The following is a 14736-nucleotide window of genomic DNA, read 5'->3' as shown; positions in this document are numbered from 1 at the left end:
AATAGAAATACTGAAGAAAATTCAAACCAACAGGATGAGGGAAATGAAAACTCTGAGTTAAACAAATATTTCAATGAAAAATCTTATCAATACAATGGATAAAGTGGAAGAGAAAATATCAGGCTCCAAAGCTACAGAGAAACCCTGTCTCAAAAAAACAAAAACAAAGCAAGACCCATTACAATAACTGTTGACTTTTCAATCCATGTCACAAAACAAGAAAGGCTTGGACTCATATCTTTCAAACTCTTAAAGAACACACATACTAACCCCGTCTAATATTCCTAGCAAAACTATCTGTCATAATTGAAGACAGAAGAAAAACTTCCCATGACAAAAACAGGTTAAGAGAATACATGACTCCCAAGCCGGCCCTGCAGTGGAGAGCAGGGGAGAGCTCAGTCTGAAGAGAAAGACAAACACACTCAAAGGACTGCAGTGGGAGAACTATAGATACTGTGACACATTAACCAAAAGAAGACTAAGACATTCCCAAGTACTACAGACCAAACGAATGATAGACAGCAATGCTTATCTTTCAATAAGAACCTCAAATATCATTGGTCTTAATCTCCCTACCAAAAATATCAGAGTGGATTAGAAAAACGAACCTTGCCTATCACTGCCTCCAAGAAATACATCTTACTCCCCAAGGCCATGACTAAACACTATTTTGGAGTGAAAGGACAGAAAAATGTATTCCAAGCACATGAAAATAAGAGGGTTATTTAATACTGATTGGGTGATCACCCCATTTTAGAGGACATTACAGTTCTAAATATATATGTGCCAAGTATTGGCTCATCCAAGTTTGTAAAGGACACCGCTAGATTTAAAATCACAGATTAACCCCAACAGAGTCACAGTGGGTGACTTCAATGCACAACTCTCACCATGAGACAGATCACCTGTACAAAAAAAATACTTGAAAATAAATTGGAATTAAATAAAATAAACCTTACCGACAGCAACATTTTACCCAAACATGAGAGGCACACAATGTTCTCAGGATCTCAAGTTACTTCTCTAGGATAGATTACATATCAGGAAACATAGCAAGTCTCAGAAAAAAAGGAAAATTTCAAGAGCCATTGGTATTCCATCCAACCATAATGGAATAAAGCTAGAAATCAACTGGGAAAAGAAACGATACAAACTCACGGACATTAAACAACACGCTATCGAGGGGTGAATGGGTCACTGCAGAAATCAAGAAGGAAGTTTTTATAAAAAGCCCTGAAATTAAGTGATAATGAAGACAAAACATGTCCAGATATATGGTATATAAAAAAAAAAGTCCTAAGAAAGAAGTTTATAGTTCTCAGTGTCTCTATTTAAAAATCCAGAGAAATCTTAAATAAGCAACCTGACAAGGACTCCAAGACAAAGGAAAACATGAACAAACTGATCCCAAAGCAGGAGATAGAGAGGAACAGTGTGCGCCAGGGCAGAAACCAATGAAAAGGAAACAGGGAGCAAAATCAATATCATCAGTCCTACCCAGGTGTACCCTGGGAGCTGCGATAATGAAAGATTGGCCATGCATTATTTGTGCAATAACAGCACAAATATTCGGAGAAACAATCACTTTTGACAGGATGGAAGGCCCCCCTTAGGAGGGAACGCATTCCACGTCCTATATATCTGGCCAAGAACACATGGGTCTTGTTAGGGTATCTACTGCTGTGAAGAGACACCACAACCACAGCGACTCTTAGAAAAGAAAACATTTCACTGGGTGGCCTACAACTCATAGGTTCAGTTCATTGTCATCATGGTGGGATATGCTGGTATGCAGGCAGACATGGTGTTGGGGAAGAAGCTGAGAATTCTGCATCTTCGACCCTCAAGCAATAGAAAATGAGCTGAACTAGGTACAGCTTGAGTATAGGAGACCTCAAAGTCCACCCCACAGTGATACACTTCCTCCATAAGACAACACCTACGTCAACAAGGCCACACCTCCTAATAGTGTCACTCCCTATGAGCTTATGGGGCCAATGACATTCAAACCACCACACCACGGATGGGAGTTCACAGTCCCCAGGACTGAACATACTGAGTTTGTAGTAGGAGCAGCGGGCTGCTTCCTGCCTTCCAGCTCCCGGACACCAGCTAGCTTTACCCAAAATAATTACATGGAAACTGTATTCTTTTAAACACTGTTTGGCCCATTAGCTCTAGCCTCTTATTGGCTAATTCTCACATCTTGATTAACCCATTTCTATTAATGTATGTAGCACCATGAGGTGGTGGCTTACTGGGAAGATCTTAACCTCCATCCATCTTGGAGAGGAGAGCTATGGCAGTGTTTCAAAGAATACAGTTTCCGTGTAATTATTTTGGGTATAAAGCTAGCTGTGTGGGAGCCAGGCGGGAATGCAGCCCGCTGCTCCTCACTACACTGAGTTATATCCTCTTAGAGAGTTCAAGAACAGCCTGGAGTTATAACACAGTGAGTTATAAGACTTATGAAGTGAAAAACACCATCTCATGAATCCCGATCCAAAACAAAACCCAGTCCTCCCTACTTCCACAAATGCCAGAACAGGAAGTAGGTACTGGGAAGTAGGAGATGGATGAAGGAAAAGAAAGATGAGTCAAGGCAAACGAACGGAGAAAGTCAAGATGGAGACTGCGCTGAAGAATGCTAAGTAGAAACACATACACAGGGGTTGAAGAGACAGATTGTGAGTTTAAAGCCAGCTTGGTTTATGTGGTGAGATATTATCAGAAAAGACAGGAGAGAGTGCTGTGACACACACTAGACCACGAACGACATCTTTGTTCCAGTACCTATGCTAGATGAAACCACGAGCTAGAAGCTACCCCCTCTTGTGTGCTATCCAATTAAGGCTGTTACATTTTCTGTTCTGTCTCCTACAAAAGGATACTGTAAATAACAAAGAAGGCATCTTTTGCATTTTTGATGCTTCACATATTAAGAAAAAACAAACTATAAGCCACTTCCCTCTGAGATTTGATTGAGAGGTATCCCGAAACTAACATGGGCATGTTTAACTAATCAGTATTACATCTGAATCCTACTTAGGCCAAACCCAAAATAAGTGAAAGCCTTGTAATTCCTTATATAAAAACATCCTACTTTAATAATAATAAGGTGTGACTCCCTATATTCCCTGGATTTGTGGAAAGCATCATTTACGAGGGTGATTAAAAGAGGATGTTAGTGTACCAGCTTCCTTAAAGCGCATTCAGGCCCACTAGGAAGTCACCCTATCCACGCTAGCTCAATAGAGCAAATGCAGCAACAGCTCCGAGTGCTTCTTCTACTTATCAAATAAGCACACCCAAGTCTTACTGGGGAGTAGCAAACTTTTCAGTCTCTCTAAAAAAAAATACAGAGAAATCATGTGCATAACCTTTGTTATAAATTATGTCCAAGTTATTGTTTGACAATCAGATGCTTTATTAAACTTGATACATTTACTACATAAGAATTCTGTGAAAAAAAATGGGCTATCAAATTACTTTGCATCTGGATTCCTGCATTTTAAAGCCTTTTCCCAAACTCTGCCATCTTGCTAGACCCTCTGTCTATCAGCACTCATGACTAAAGGCAGCAACAGTTTTCCTGGGAAGAAAAGACAAATCTTGTCTTTCCGATGGCCGGTCTGTGATAGTCCAAGCCCTCCTAGCACACACAAAAGCTCCGACCCCATCTCCACTCAGCGACCTCCAGGGGTGAGCTTGGCACAGCACCAGGGTAGGAGCACAATGTCCATACAGGATCAGCCTCAGAGAGGCCGTCTTCCTTCCGTCTAGTTAGCTTGACTCCGACTATTCCAAAACTCCCTGGAGGGCTGCAACTTCTGGGAAGAAGAAACAAAGAGGGGTAGGCTTGAATACTCACAGAAATGGAAAAACTGCCCAGTCACCCACACCAAGATGAAGACGTTAGAAAACAAGTCATTTTTCAAAACACTTCAATATGTCAGAAGCAGACCAGAGAGTCTCACCAGGCACAGGGGTCTCTGCGATGAGGTGCTTGTGGTTGGTAAACAGCTCTGCAGACTCTTCTAGTGATCTTTCGTCAAGGTCTGACTCTGGGATTGGAGTGCAGCCACCTATGTGAAAAGCATAAACAGTATGGTAAATCAGTCGCTGAAGAAACCTGCCTTCCCACAGTGACCACACTTAGAAGCACACTACACACAACAGTGAGAGACATGACAGAGATCGTCAAGAGAGAACCAAAACACTATCTTAAATATCGCTTTATTCAAAGTCCTGGGAACGCATGGTCGTGTGATTGGAGCTTGGCAGCAGCGACAACAGCATTATCCTTTCCTAGTCCGGACAGAAAGGGCAAACCTATATCAAATACAATACCTGCAGCATAACAACCCCTCTGCAGAAGATACAGGCCATCGGAAATGACGAGATGCACGGAATACACACCGGGAGAGAAAGAGCACGCCCTCCAGTGCAGAGGAAGGCTATTGGTGCTCCATGACTATGGGGGGCGGGGCTTCTCTAGACTTGATTTTCTCCTTGAATTCTGCACCTTATAGGACAAACAACCCCCATTTCAGAATGCAACAGAAAAGTCAGGGAACTGCCCTGCGGAACATTCCAACACAAAAGAGATTAAAGGATGAACTGCTTTTCAAAGCCTGGGTATATACCGCTTCACTGTAACCATCAAAATCTTGTATGGGAGCCTCAAATCCATGTGTGAGCTTCCTGATGCTGTCAGCAATGTGGTTATTTTGCAATTGCTTCCTGGAGGTGAGTTTGCATACTGTATATTGTACCGATTTTTCCAAAGCCTTTCTTCTTCTTAATGAAGTGTGATTTCTTTTTCCTGAGTCCTCTCACACACTGAGTCCAAAGCCTTGATACTTAAGTTTGGTTTTATGTGTGAGAAGTTTTATGACGCTCATGACATTTCGAGAAAGGACAGTGTGAACAGCTTACCTTCACATCGCTTTAGAAGAGGGGCAGAGGCAAAGCCCAGCTCTGAAGGAAAATGCACCTTGCCACCCACACCCCTACATCTTCACTGAGAAATAAACCGGTGAGGGAAACTGGAGAGAAAGGTTTCCAAGTTCACTGGGAGCATGGGGATTATTCATTGGTGGGTGGGGCTGAATTGGCCCAGCTCTGTCTGCAAATAGCAAGACCTTACCTGTAAGGAGAACCAGGCTGAGTTCTAGTCTCTTTCCACATTGAAATCACGACAACAGCTATTATTATTGTGTACTTTCTGGGCACTTAAAGTTCCCTATACATTTTCTCAGTTAATCCCGGTACTCCGCTACCATGAGTAGAGGTTATTCTCATTTTCAGGATAGGAAAATGGAGGCCTCATGAGATTCAGTGAATCATCAAGGTCACACAGGTCTGCGGCACTCGGACATTTGAAGAAATCTATGGAACAGCCCCTGTGTTCTCCTGTTCACCCCCTCCAACTGAGGTGGAGAAAGATGAGGCAGGTGGCAATGTGAGCAGGCCTTGGAAGCACTATCCAGACCAATGACAGGGAAGAGCAGACCGAAGCGGTGTGCTTACTCTCTGTGGAAGAAACACTGTCCCCACAGAGAGAGACAGAAGGTCCGTTTCCACTGTAGACTCGCAAATCATTGACTTTTCTAACCTTGGGACAGACAAAGTAGGAAGAGAAAGGGACCAGGAATGATACACAGTCATGACGCTACCTTCACATACAAGCGAACTCTAGGAGTGTGGCAGAGCCATCCCTTCCAGAAGACAGGAAACGGTGCAGTATCTACTGTGTGCACAGGAAGAGCAAGCTCCCATGGATGAACTACTGTCCTCCTGGCTTCTGGCTGGCTCACTATGAGGCAAGATTACATATGAGGACTTAAAGAGTATCCTAGCTCTTTGTCACATGGGCACAAAAGGGAAAGTCAATGGCTACAGAAAAACAACAACCAACACAATTTCTTCTGTATCCAGGGCTCTACCCTCCTGAGGCTGTAATGGGCAGTGACTGTGTATATCTCCCCTTGATCCCTCAGAACTTCCATTTCCTGACTAGATACATGGTAGGGGCTGACCAGTCACAAGCTCTACAACACAGGTCATTTGCACCTCCATGTAGCCAGATGGCTTATCCAAGTGTTGAGTCCAACCTTCTTTCTTTGGGTCCCATTTTATTAAAAACTAACTGATACTGGTAATTATAAATACCAAGTGTTCAAGATGGAATTCTGAAGTCAGATTGGCCACTCATCTGTTAGAATAAGGGGCTCCATGGTTGACTGCTAAAAGGGATGGCAATCACCTTGGTATGCAACCGCTCATCCATGGCTAATGGAGACGGACATGCAGAGGTCAAGAGAGATCCTCCTGCTGGGGCATGGAAACACCTCTCGTGATAAGAATCCCAGTATGGGGTGGCGGGTTCTGATGACCAGATAACTTGCTATAGGAAAAGGGCAGGCTCAGTAAAGCTAATGGGCCAAAGAAGGTAAATACAGAAAGTCAGAGGCCCTCCTGGTGTCACTGCTCTAAGTGAGACCATCTTAGCAGCACCAGAAGGAACACCTGGGAGCTGGTTAAAAACTCAGGATCCCAGACCAACCCATACCAAATTTAAACTCAAATCTGCTAAAGATAGATGATTATATTTGGTGAGAATTTTGCTAGGAGATGATGTATATATTTGTTAAGATATTAAAAGTAAGCAATAAAAAGAGAGAAATAAAACATAAAACTTCCAAACTACCAGAGCCTCTGAAGCTCATCCATGGAAGTGAAGCCCGGGTCCCATGGACGCCAGATGAAGTACCCTTGGCTCAGAGCCCATCCCATAAAAGGCGAAAGGGAAGAAAACCCACAACTGGATGAAATCATGCAAACACAAACAGCCGGTGTGACAGGAGCCAACAAACTGGCAGATTCAGCAGGAACTGGGGATTCCTGACCTGAAACCAGGCAAGGAGCTGAAGGAGGATGGGAGCACGACAGTCCACTGGGCACTGGGCACTGGGCACTGGACACTGGGCACTGGACACCGAGCACTGGGCTATGTCTCTGCAGCATGCTAACTCACCCCAGCATCCAACAGCCCTGCTGAGAAGGCCCCTGCCCTCACTTCACCAGTGTGTCTATAGCAGTAGGAATCCAGCCGTTCCTCTTCCATCATCTCTTCCCCCAAATTGCCCAGGGCCACTTGCTACTTTCTTGACTCAAGGAAATCTGGAATGGAGCTGAACCAGAAGGAGTTTAGAAATGAAGATACATCAACTTACGATGGTGCGAAACCAATGAATATTTGGCAGAAACTGGATATAGATTTTAAAAATTACAAACCTAAGTCAGGAGGTGATGGTGCATGCCTCTAATCCCAGAGTTTGGGAGGCAGAGACAGGGAGGGTCTCTGTGAGTTCAAGACTGGTCTGGTCTACAGAATGAGTTCCAGGGCATCCAAAGATACACAGAGAAACCCGTCTTGAAAAACAAACAAAAAACACCCAAAAAAAAAAATCCAATTCAAGCCAAACCAAGCCTATGTACTATGTGTGTGTGGTGGGTGCAGTGTGTGTCAGGACATGTAGCATGTGAAAGTTAGGGCACAAATTACACAAGTTGATCCTCTCCTCTCCCAAGGATTGAATCTATGTTGCCAGGCTTGGCAACAACTGCCTTCACTTGCTGAGCCATCTCTCCAGCACGACTTAGAATTTTGAGTTTTGTGCTCTGTCCAGATTAGGGACCACAGCATCATCCCGCCTTGATGCCAGTCAGAGGCAGTGAGCTTCGGATTCCAGCCAATCACATCATCTCAGGGGCTCTAATGGACCACATGACTGAGCTATGAGTCTTGGGAGGTCAGGTTGCTTAAATGCATGGTCTGTTTATGACATTTTCATAAGACATAAATTCAAAGCCCATTTCATGGACTTATCAGGAGGGACCCTCCACATACTGTAAGTCATCTGTATTTGCCTTCTGGTCTTGGCTTTCTATACCCAGGCTCAATGAAGTGATGGATCTGAGAGCTGTGCTCGGGGCCGGGGAAGGATAAAGAGCAGCAGGTGAGGCACAGTTATGACGGATCTGAGAGCTGTGCTCGGGGCCGGGGAAGGATAAAGAACAGCAGGTGAGGCACAGTTATGACGGATCTGAGAGCTGTACTCAGGGCCGGGGAAGGATAAAGAGCAGCAGGTAAGGCACAGTTATGATGGGCCTAGAAGCAATGACAACCCAAGGCTGGGTCCCAAGGCATAGAAAACAGGGCATGGGACACTGGGAAGACTGAGCAGCAAGAATGCCAGCCTCTGCCACCGAGAGCCTGGAGTTGGACTCTGCTATAGGCTGAGCAGACAGTCCCTTTAATTCTAAACCCTGTGTACAAGACTCTGAGTGGGGTGGATGGAACAGACAGGCACTAACAACTAAGACTGAATTCCTAAATTCTGCTCTTTAAGAAGGGATGGTTTCGACATTTCTTGCGTCCTGCCCTGACATCATCGTAGACTGTCAACCCTGTTGGAAAGTCTTAATTTATGAAAGGAAACTGAGAGATGACGGCATTTGCCAGAGGTCACACAGATCTCTAGAGCCTGCAGCCTGGCTCTGTCGCAGTAGCACGTCTCGGACTCACTCGCTTTTCCAGTTTCCTCTCAGAACCAATACTTTAAAAATGCTTTTTTGCTTTGTTTTGTTTCTCAGGACATATTTTCTCCATGCAGTCCTTGCTGTCCTGAAACTTGCTTTGTAGACCAGGCTGGCCTTGAACTCAGAGATCTGCCTCTACCTCTCAAACTGGGGTTAAGCTACCATTTCTGGCTTAAATATTTTTAAAAAACAGAACTTGAAATGTGAAAAAAGAATTACCAAAAAATGAAAAGAAAAAGAATGCCAACTCTTATTCTTGGGAATGAGAGTCAGTATTTGCAAAGTCTCTTGTCAACTGCTATATGTATTTTCAACAATTTTTTTCTCAGTTTCAGGTAACAGAAGATAGAGTCTGGCCACTCTGTAAACAGTGACATCTATAAGACATGGTCTACCATAATTCACGGGATGTTTAGAATTGAGGTTATTAATAAGAGAACTCCAGAACACACCAGAATCTCAGTTATCTAAGATCCCAACAGCCAGTAACTAGTTTGTTTTGGCAACAGCACAGGCTTCTCCCATTTCATCCACACCCTTTTCACATAGATAATACTTCCAAGTTGCCACGGTGTTCAGAAAATCTCTCTCCACCAATGCAGACATCCAAGTTTTGCTTCCGTTGCTCCTTCCGTGGCTATGGGAGACCCACTTCTACTTTATACTGGGATCTTTAACAAAAGGGCTATCACTGAGAAACTCTGGCACGTGAAGGGAGAACTCTGGATATATTTTCAGAATAGAATAATGTTTTAAGTAGCTATTACATTACAGAGTTCTATTACAATTAAGCTATTTGATTTAAAGAATTTCTGATCCAGTCTAGAAACCTAAACTGATATATAAAAATTTCAAAAATGACACATGCATTATGAGTTGTAAGCAACCAGCATAAAATAATTCAGAAAAAAACTTTATGAGTTAGAAATTGCCTCGATGATGTTGGAAAAACAAGTCCCATTCATGCTGAACTGTGCATCAAATTCTGTATCTGATCACTTTCACTTTTTGTAAACTGGTCATACTTGAATAAATGCATGTAAAAACCCTCTTCTACTTAGAAAATTAAAGAGAATGTTTCAGTAAAATTCTCAATGACTAGGAATTACCCAAGCATTAGAAAGGAACACTAGGATTTTTGCTGGGATTCCAATTTATTTTCAAATCTGTTTCTATCTTCAAAGGCAAACTAAGATGGACAGACTTCTTTCTTACCAAGAACACCTGTCATCGGCAAGAGAATTATGTGGGTGGGGGCAGGGCAGCAACAAATCGAGCTCAGGCTTTCTCTGCTGGGTGCTGTTACACAGTTGACAGCATTTAAAGGTTAAGACAGAAGGTTGGAAAGAAGCAAACATGGAGACCATCTAGAATCCTGGAATCCAAACTCAGAATGCAAGGTGAGCAGGAGAGCGGGCATGGGCTGGGGCAGGCAGAAGCCAAGGTCTCTGTCTGCTCACTTCCATGATACAAAGACTTCATCATGGCCAACTGTGTGTGTGTGTGTCTGTGTGTGTGTGTGTCTGTGTGTGTGTGTGTCTGTGTCTGTGTGTGTGTTTCAGTATTTATAAACAGGAACTTAGTGTCAACAGGCAATACAATCATCAAGTTCAATTTTAAGCAACAAGCAGGATAACTGCAGATACGGAGCTTGGCAGAGTAGCATAGAGATAGTGTATTTATTTCTGGTGACTTCTTTTCAGGACAACTAGAACACCAAAATAATAGGATTAGAAGCCAAGATAAAGTATCTAAAAAGGGGGCTGGAAAGGTGGGTTTCACATGGCCTGACAGAATCTGCAGCTAAGATACAGTTCCGGGGGGGGGGGGGGACAGGATAGTTTCTGCAAGCTTCAGGTTCTCCCGACTCAAGCCCCACTTGCCACCTCTCTTGCTTCCTCCTGATGCATCTTCTCCTAACACCTGATTCCACTCCCAATGCATCCTGGTGACCCAACTAGCCTGCCTCACTTTTACTTTGCACTCAGCCTAAACCAGGAGCTTGGCCCAGATAGCAAACACTATTTGGCCTCTACAGACTGTCTGGGCTCTGCTGCCACTGTTGTGGCAAAGCAGCCAAGTTCCATGTGTACATGCGATGGGATGGTGTGCTGGCTGTGTTCCAACAGAGCTTTATTTACGAAAGCAGGTGATGGCTCAGGGTTGGCCCACAGGCAATAGTTCGCCATTCCTGACCTACCTAACAAGGCTGATGCAAGCATGCTCGGCACGCCTTAATTCCCAGAACTGCTAGAGGCACTCAGGACACTGCCGGATGCCTTATCTTACAGGATCACCAGGAGCACATCTCCTAGTTACCGCAGCAGTCTTGAAGAATCATTGCTCTTCTGCAAAATAATGCTCTTGTTTACACAGCCACAAACTTCTGCTCTTTTAAAACAGACTTGCTTTTTTTCAAGTTTTAACTGTATAGACGGATTCAGGGGGTTGCCCAGAGCTCCCAAACATCTTTTGTTATCTCCCACATCTTTCGTTAGTGTGATATGGTTTTACATTAGTGAGATAATGCTAGCGTATTGTCATTGACAAAGGTTTATATGCTTTTTAAAGATTTCCATCACTTCAATATGTATGATATTCACGTTCAGCTACAGGATAATTCCCAAAATACCAATGGCTTTGGTGGTCTGTCTTCTTGGCTCCCCTTAGTTGTGACAGTCTTCCAGGCTCTCCTTGTTTTGGCGGCCCTGATGTTTTGAGGTCTATTGGTCAGCTATATTGTTGTATGGTAACCCAGGAAACTGGCTCCCTCATGGCACTCACGGCCAACCTGCTGTCTGTCTTTCTCCTTCTTCCACCTACTTCTAGCACCCGATTCCCCCTCCAGTGACCCTGATGGCCCAGCCTATCTGCCTTTGTGCTGGGGTTGGTCTAGTGTTTTTCTTACGAGGAGCCAGTGGAAATACTAAGGGGGAGCTCGTTCATAAACTCACTATATTAATACAGCCTCTGAGTATTTCATCCGCTCTTAAAACTGAAACCACAGAGGCAGTGAAGGTGAGGCCACAGAGGGGACGAGGCAGAGCGCAATGCTGAAGGTGCATGGGAAGGCGCTCATCACTGCGCCAGACCTGCGGGGCCTGGATCAGGGAGACTGAGAGCACTCCTGGCGGCCACACCTAGCTAGCATTCTCTTCAGCACGTGGCACTTTCAACCTTTTTATTAATTTTCTCATGATACTTTTGTGGAGTCAGAGAGCTTTGGTTTAAAGTTTAAGTAACTTCGCTTAAGAAACACCAAGAAGGAAGCTCAGAGAGGGAGGCTCATGCCATCAGAGCTTTCTTTAGGACACCTCTTTCCAGGACTGAATTCACCTGCATTTGTGGATCCTAATAACAATACAGGAAAGTAGAAAGAGGGCCACCTGGGGAATATTTACAGATTTCTGGATCATAATGTGAAGGGGGAATCATTCCTTCCTTCTTGTGTGTTTGAGAAGTATCAAGCAAGTAGCTAATCACAGAGACTCTCACATGACCACAGCCCTGCTCTCTGTCTGCCAGGTAAGGTTCAGTTCTCACAGCCTGAAGCGCCACCAAGAGTTAAAATAGCAGAAACCTGGAAGAAACACTCCAGATACACTTTTCTCTAAGAGTCACTGATGAAGCAAGTTGAGGTTCATTTTGGGGGTTAACATTCAAACTCTACTTCAAAGTTTTCTAATTCATGTGAGGCGTGGTGAATGGGTGTCTTTCTGAAAACTACATCCTTAAATACGAAGTGTCCCAAGGGACTCTCTGTATGGCCACTCACATTAGAAATTGAATCCCCTTCCCTCACTGGCTCCTCCTCCCGTTTCCCTCCCTTTTCCTCTCCCCACTTTGCTCCCCTCTCTTTCCATAAGTACACATGTGCCTCATGGACAGTAGTGACTTCGTCCATGGGTACACATTAAATTGTTTCAGTATAGGCTCAACCACAATCTAAAAATACTAAATGGAAAATTTCACAAAGAGACAAAACTATTTCAATGGTGTGAAGTTATGGGGTACACAAGAAAATCTTGCAATATCCTGATCTAAGCCACCTCTTCCAAAGCAGGTGTGATTCCCTGTGTCCAGGTCTGCATGCAGCATGACCTGCCAGTCACTAGGGAGTCATCGCCATAGGAGATCAACTACAGCCGGCAGTCATGTAATGTCACACTGATTATTCTTTTCTTCTCCTCACTTTATTTTTTTAAAGAGAACAAACTAAGCATGCATGGTGGACAGACATGAGAGAGGATGAATATATTCCTGTCCACCACACATTCCTAGTCAGTTACTATCATTTAACATGGTTCCTGCTCCTTCTGCTTTTTATTTTTGAGATAGGATCTCACTATGTTACCCAGGCTAGTCTCAAACTCCCAATCCTCCTGCCTCAGTCTCGAAGGTGCTAGGAGTGCAGCCATGTCCTACCATGTTAAGACCGATGCTGTAACTGGAGGACAGAGGCCAGTCTCTCGTCTCCATTCTCCTTGGACCGACTACTACATATAATGTGGAAACATTAACTTGGCACCACTGTGCAGCTTTAAAACTCAACAAGGCAGAAAGAGAATGTCTTTCTGTACAGTCCTGGGTTTCCACTTCCACGGCATGGTTTCCTTCCCTGCTCCCCGTGAACTTATTTCACACCTTTGCTTTCTCCTGTAATTGTAGAGACCTCACCGATCACACTGGAAATGGCCCAGACATCAGCAATGGAGAGGATCATGGTAAGCCACAGAGAGGCACGTGCAGGTCACTGGTGAGGGTGCCCAATATAAAGCCTGTGGAATGCGTGCAGCCCCATTCCGTTGCTTAATAACCAACTTTGATCCCCCCACACAGTGAGAACTTAAAACACAGTCAAGACTACGCATGTATCCAAAGCTCAAAAATATTTCCACTTCACACCTCCCAGCAGAGACCAGTGTGTGAGTAAAAGGGAGCCTACTGCATTTTAAGAGGTCTAGCATGCGTCTCAACAAGTTTTAAAACCCCCATAAAGGCTGAACACTCAGCCCCTCGGGGTATAAGGGCTCCAGCCAGCGTCTGGATTTCAGAGTGCAGGGTGCTCCTGGCATTAAGATATTTCCACAACTTTAATAGCATTAGGTGCCCAAGTGGTGTAGCTGGGCCACTGGTTGGAATACAGGCCTACTTGATGCAAAACACTAAGAAATTGCAGGAACACAGCTATTTCCATCCATTGAAGATTGTGTAAACAGAGTGTACCAAGAAGAAAAAAAATAAGAAGGCTTATTTACAAAAAAAGCAAGCACAGTCCATAAATCCTATAGATTGGAAGGGATCCAGGCTAAGAATTTCTCCAGATGTCAGTCTGTAAACAGGGCTTTATAAAGTGAATTCCCCCGATTAATTGTTGGCAAAATTATCTCTACACTGTGCTGGTACATTACATGCCCTGCTGTATGCAGGGGCACGGTTGACAGCCTCTACATATTGTTAATCAATTCTGATCCATGAAATTCAGGGGAGAAGCCAGGCTAGGCACAGTCATGACACAGCGAGAAGGGACCATAAACTCATCGCGCAGGCCTTGGAGTTCTGCTGGCCCGAGGAAATGAGAGCTCTCGAATTTGTATGCATTACATCTGTTTTTCTAACACATTAAGTTCTTAACCTGCAGCACTTACAGAGACACACACCCAGTAAGAACATAAACATGGCAACTTTAAAACGCTCCTCACTTTTGCGTTAACATCTCCAATCACAATGTTTGCACACGTGTTAGCAAGGCTGTGAGAACGTCCAGATGCAATTACAAAAGAAATGCCCAGTCACTGTGGGGGAGAGGAGAAAGCTAATGTCCACTTCCTTTGCCAGCTGATCAGTGGCCGGAGCACTTTGCCATTGTCATGCAAGAGCTACCGTCTCTTCACTGTATCTTTCTATACTGATAAGTTGAGTATTTTCTGTTGAAAATGGAAAAAGTGTGATATCCATTTCATTTTGAAATCTTAAGAAAATTCAACGTACAGTGGAAAGAGGCATAACTACAAGACATTTCCATTTAAAGCACTTCTCAGCCCTCTCTTTAGAGCCCGTGCTTTTTTACAGTCTGCACGCGCAAGCGCACATTGTAGCGCAGTTGTGAGAGAGCGGAAGCCAACG

At 44.0% G+C, this 14736-nt stretch overlaps 1 protein-coding gene across 3 annotated transcripts in view; it reads right to left on the bottom strand.

The window, feature by feature from the left end:
• Positions 1–3433: 3433 nt before the first annotated feature.
• The window catches only part of Bbs9 (Bardet-Biedl syndrome 9), a 426177-nt gene continuing 414874 nt past the window's right edge, over positions 3434–14736 (bottom strand). For all 3 annotated transcript variants that reach the window (XM_057766969.1, XM_057766971.1, XM_057766970.1), the window contains 2 exons: positions 3981–4088; positions 3434–3833 (listed from right to left, as the gene is read on the bottom strand). In XM_057766969.1, coding sequence (XP_057622952.1) covers positions 3802–3833; positions 3981–4088 — 140 coding nt within the window. In that variant the 3' untranslated portion in view covers positions 3434–3801. The remainder of the gene's footprint in view (positions 3834–3980; positions 4089–14736) is intronic.

Source organism: Chionomys nivalis, chromosome 4 (genome assembly GCF_950005125.1).
Source record: "Chionomys nivalis chromosome 4, mChiNiv1.1, whole genome shotgun sequence".
NCBI lineage: Eukaryota > Metazoa > Chordata > Mammalia > Rodentia > Cricetidae > Chionomys > Chionomys nivalis.
Note: the sequence above shows the minus strand (reverse complement) of the source record. Positions and strands in the feature narration are given on the sequence as shown.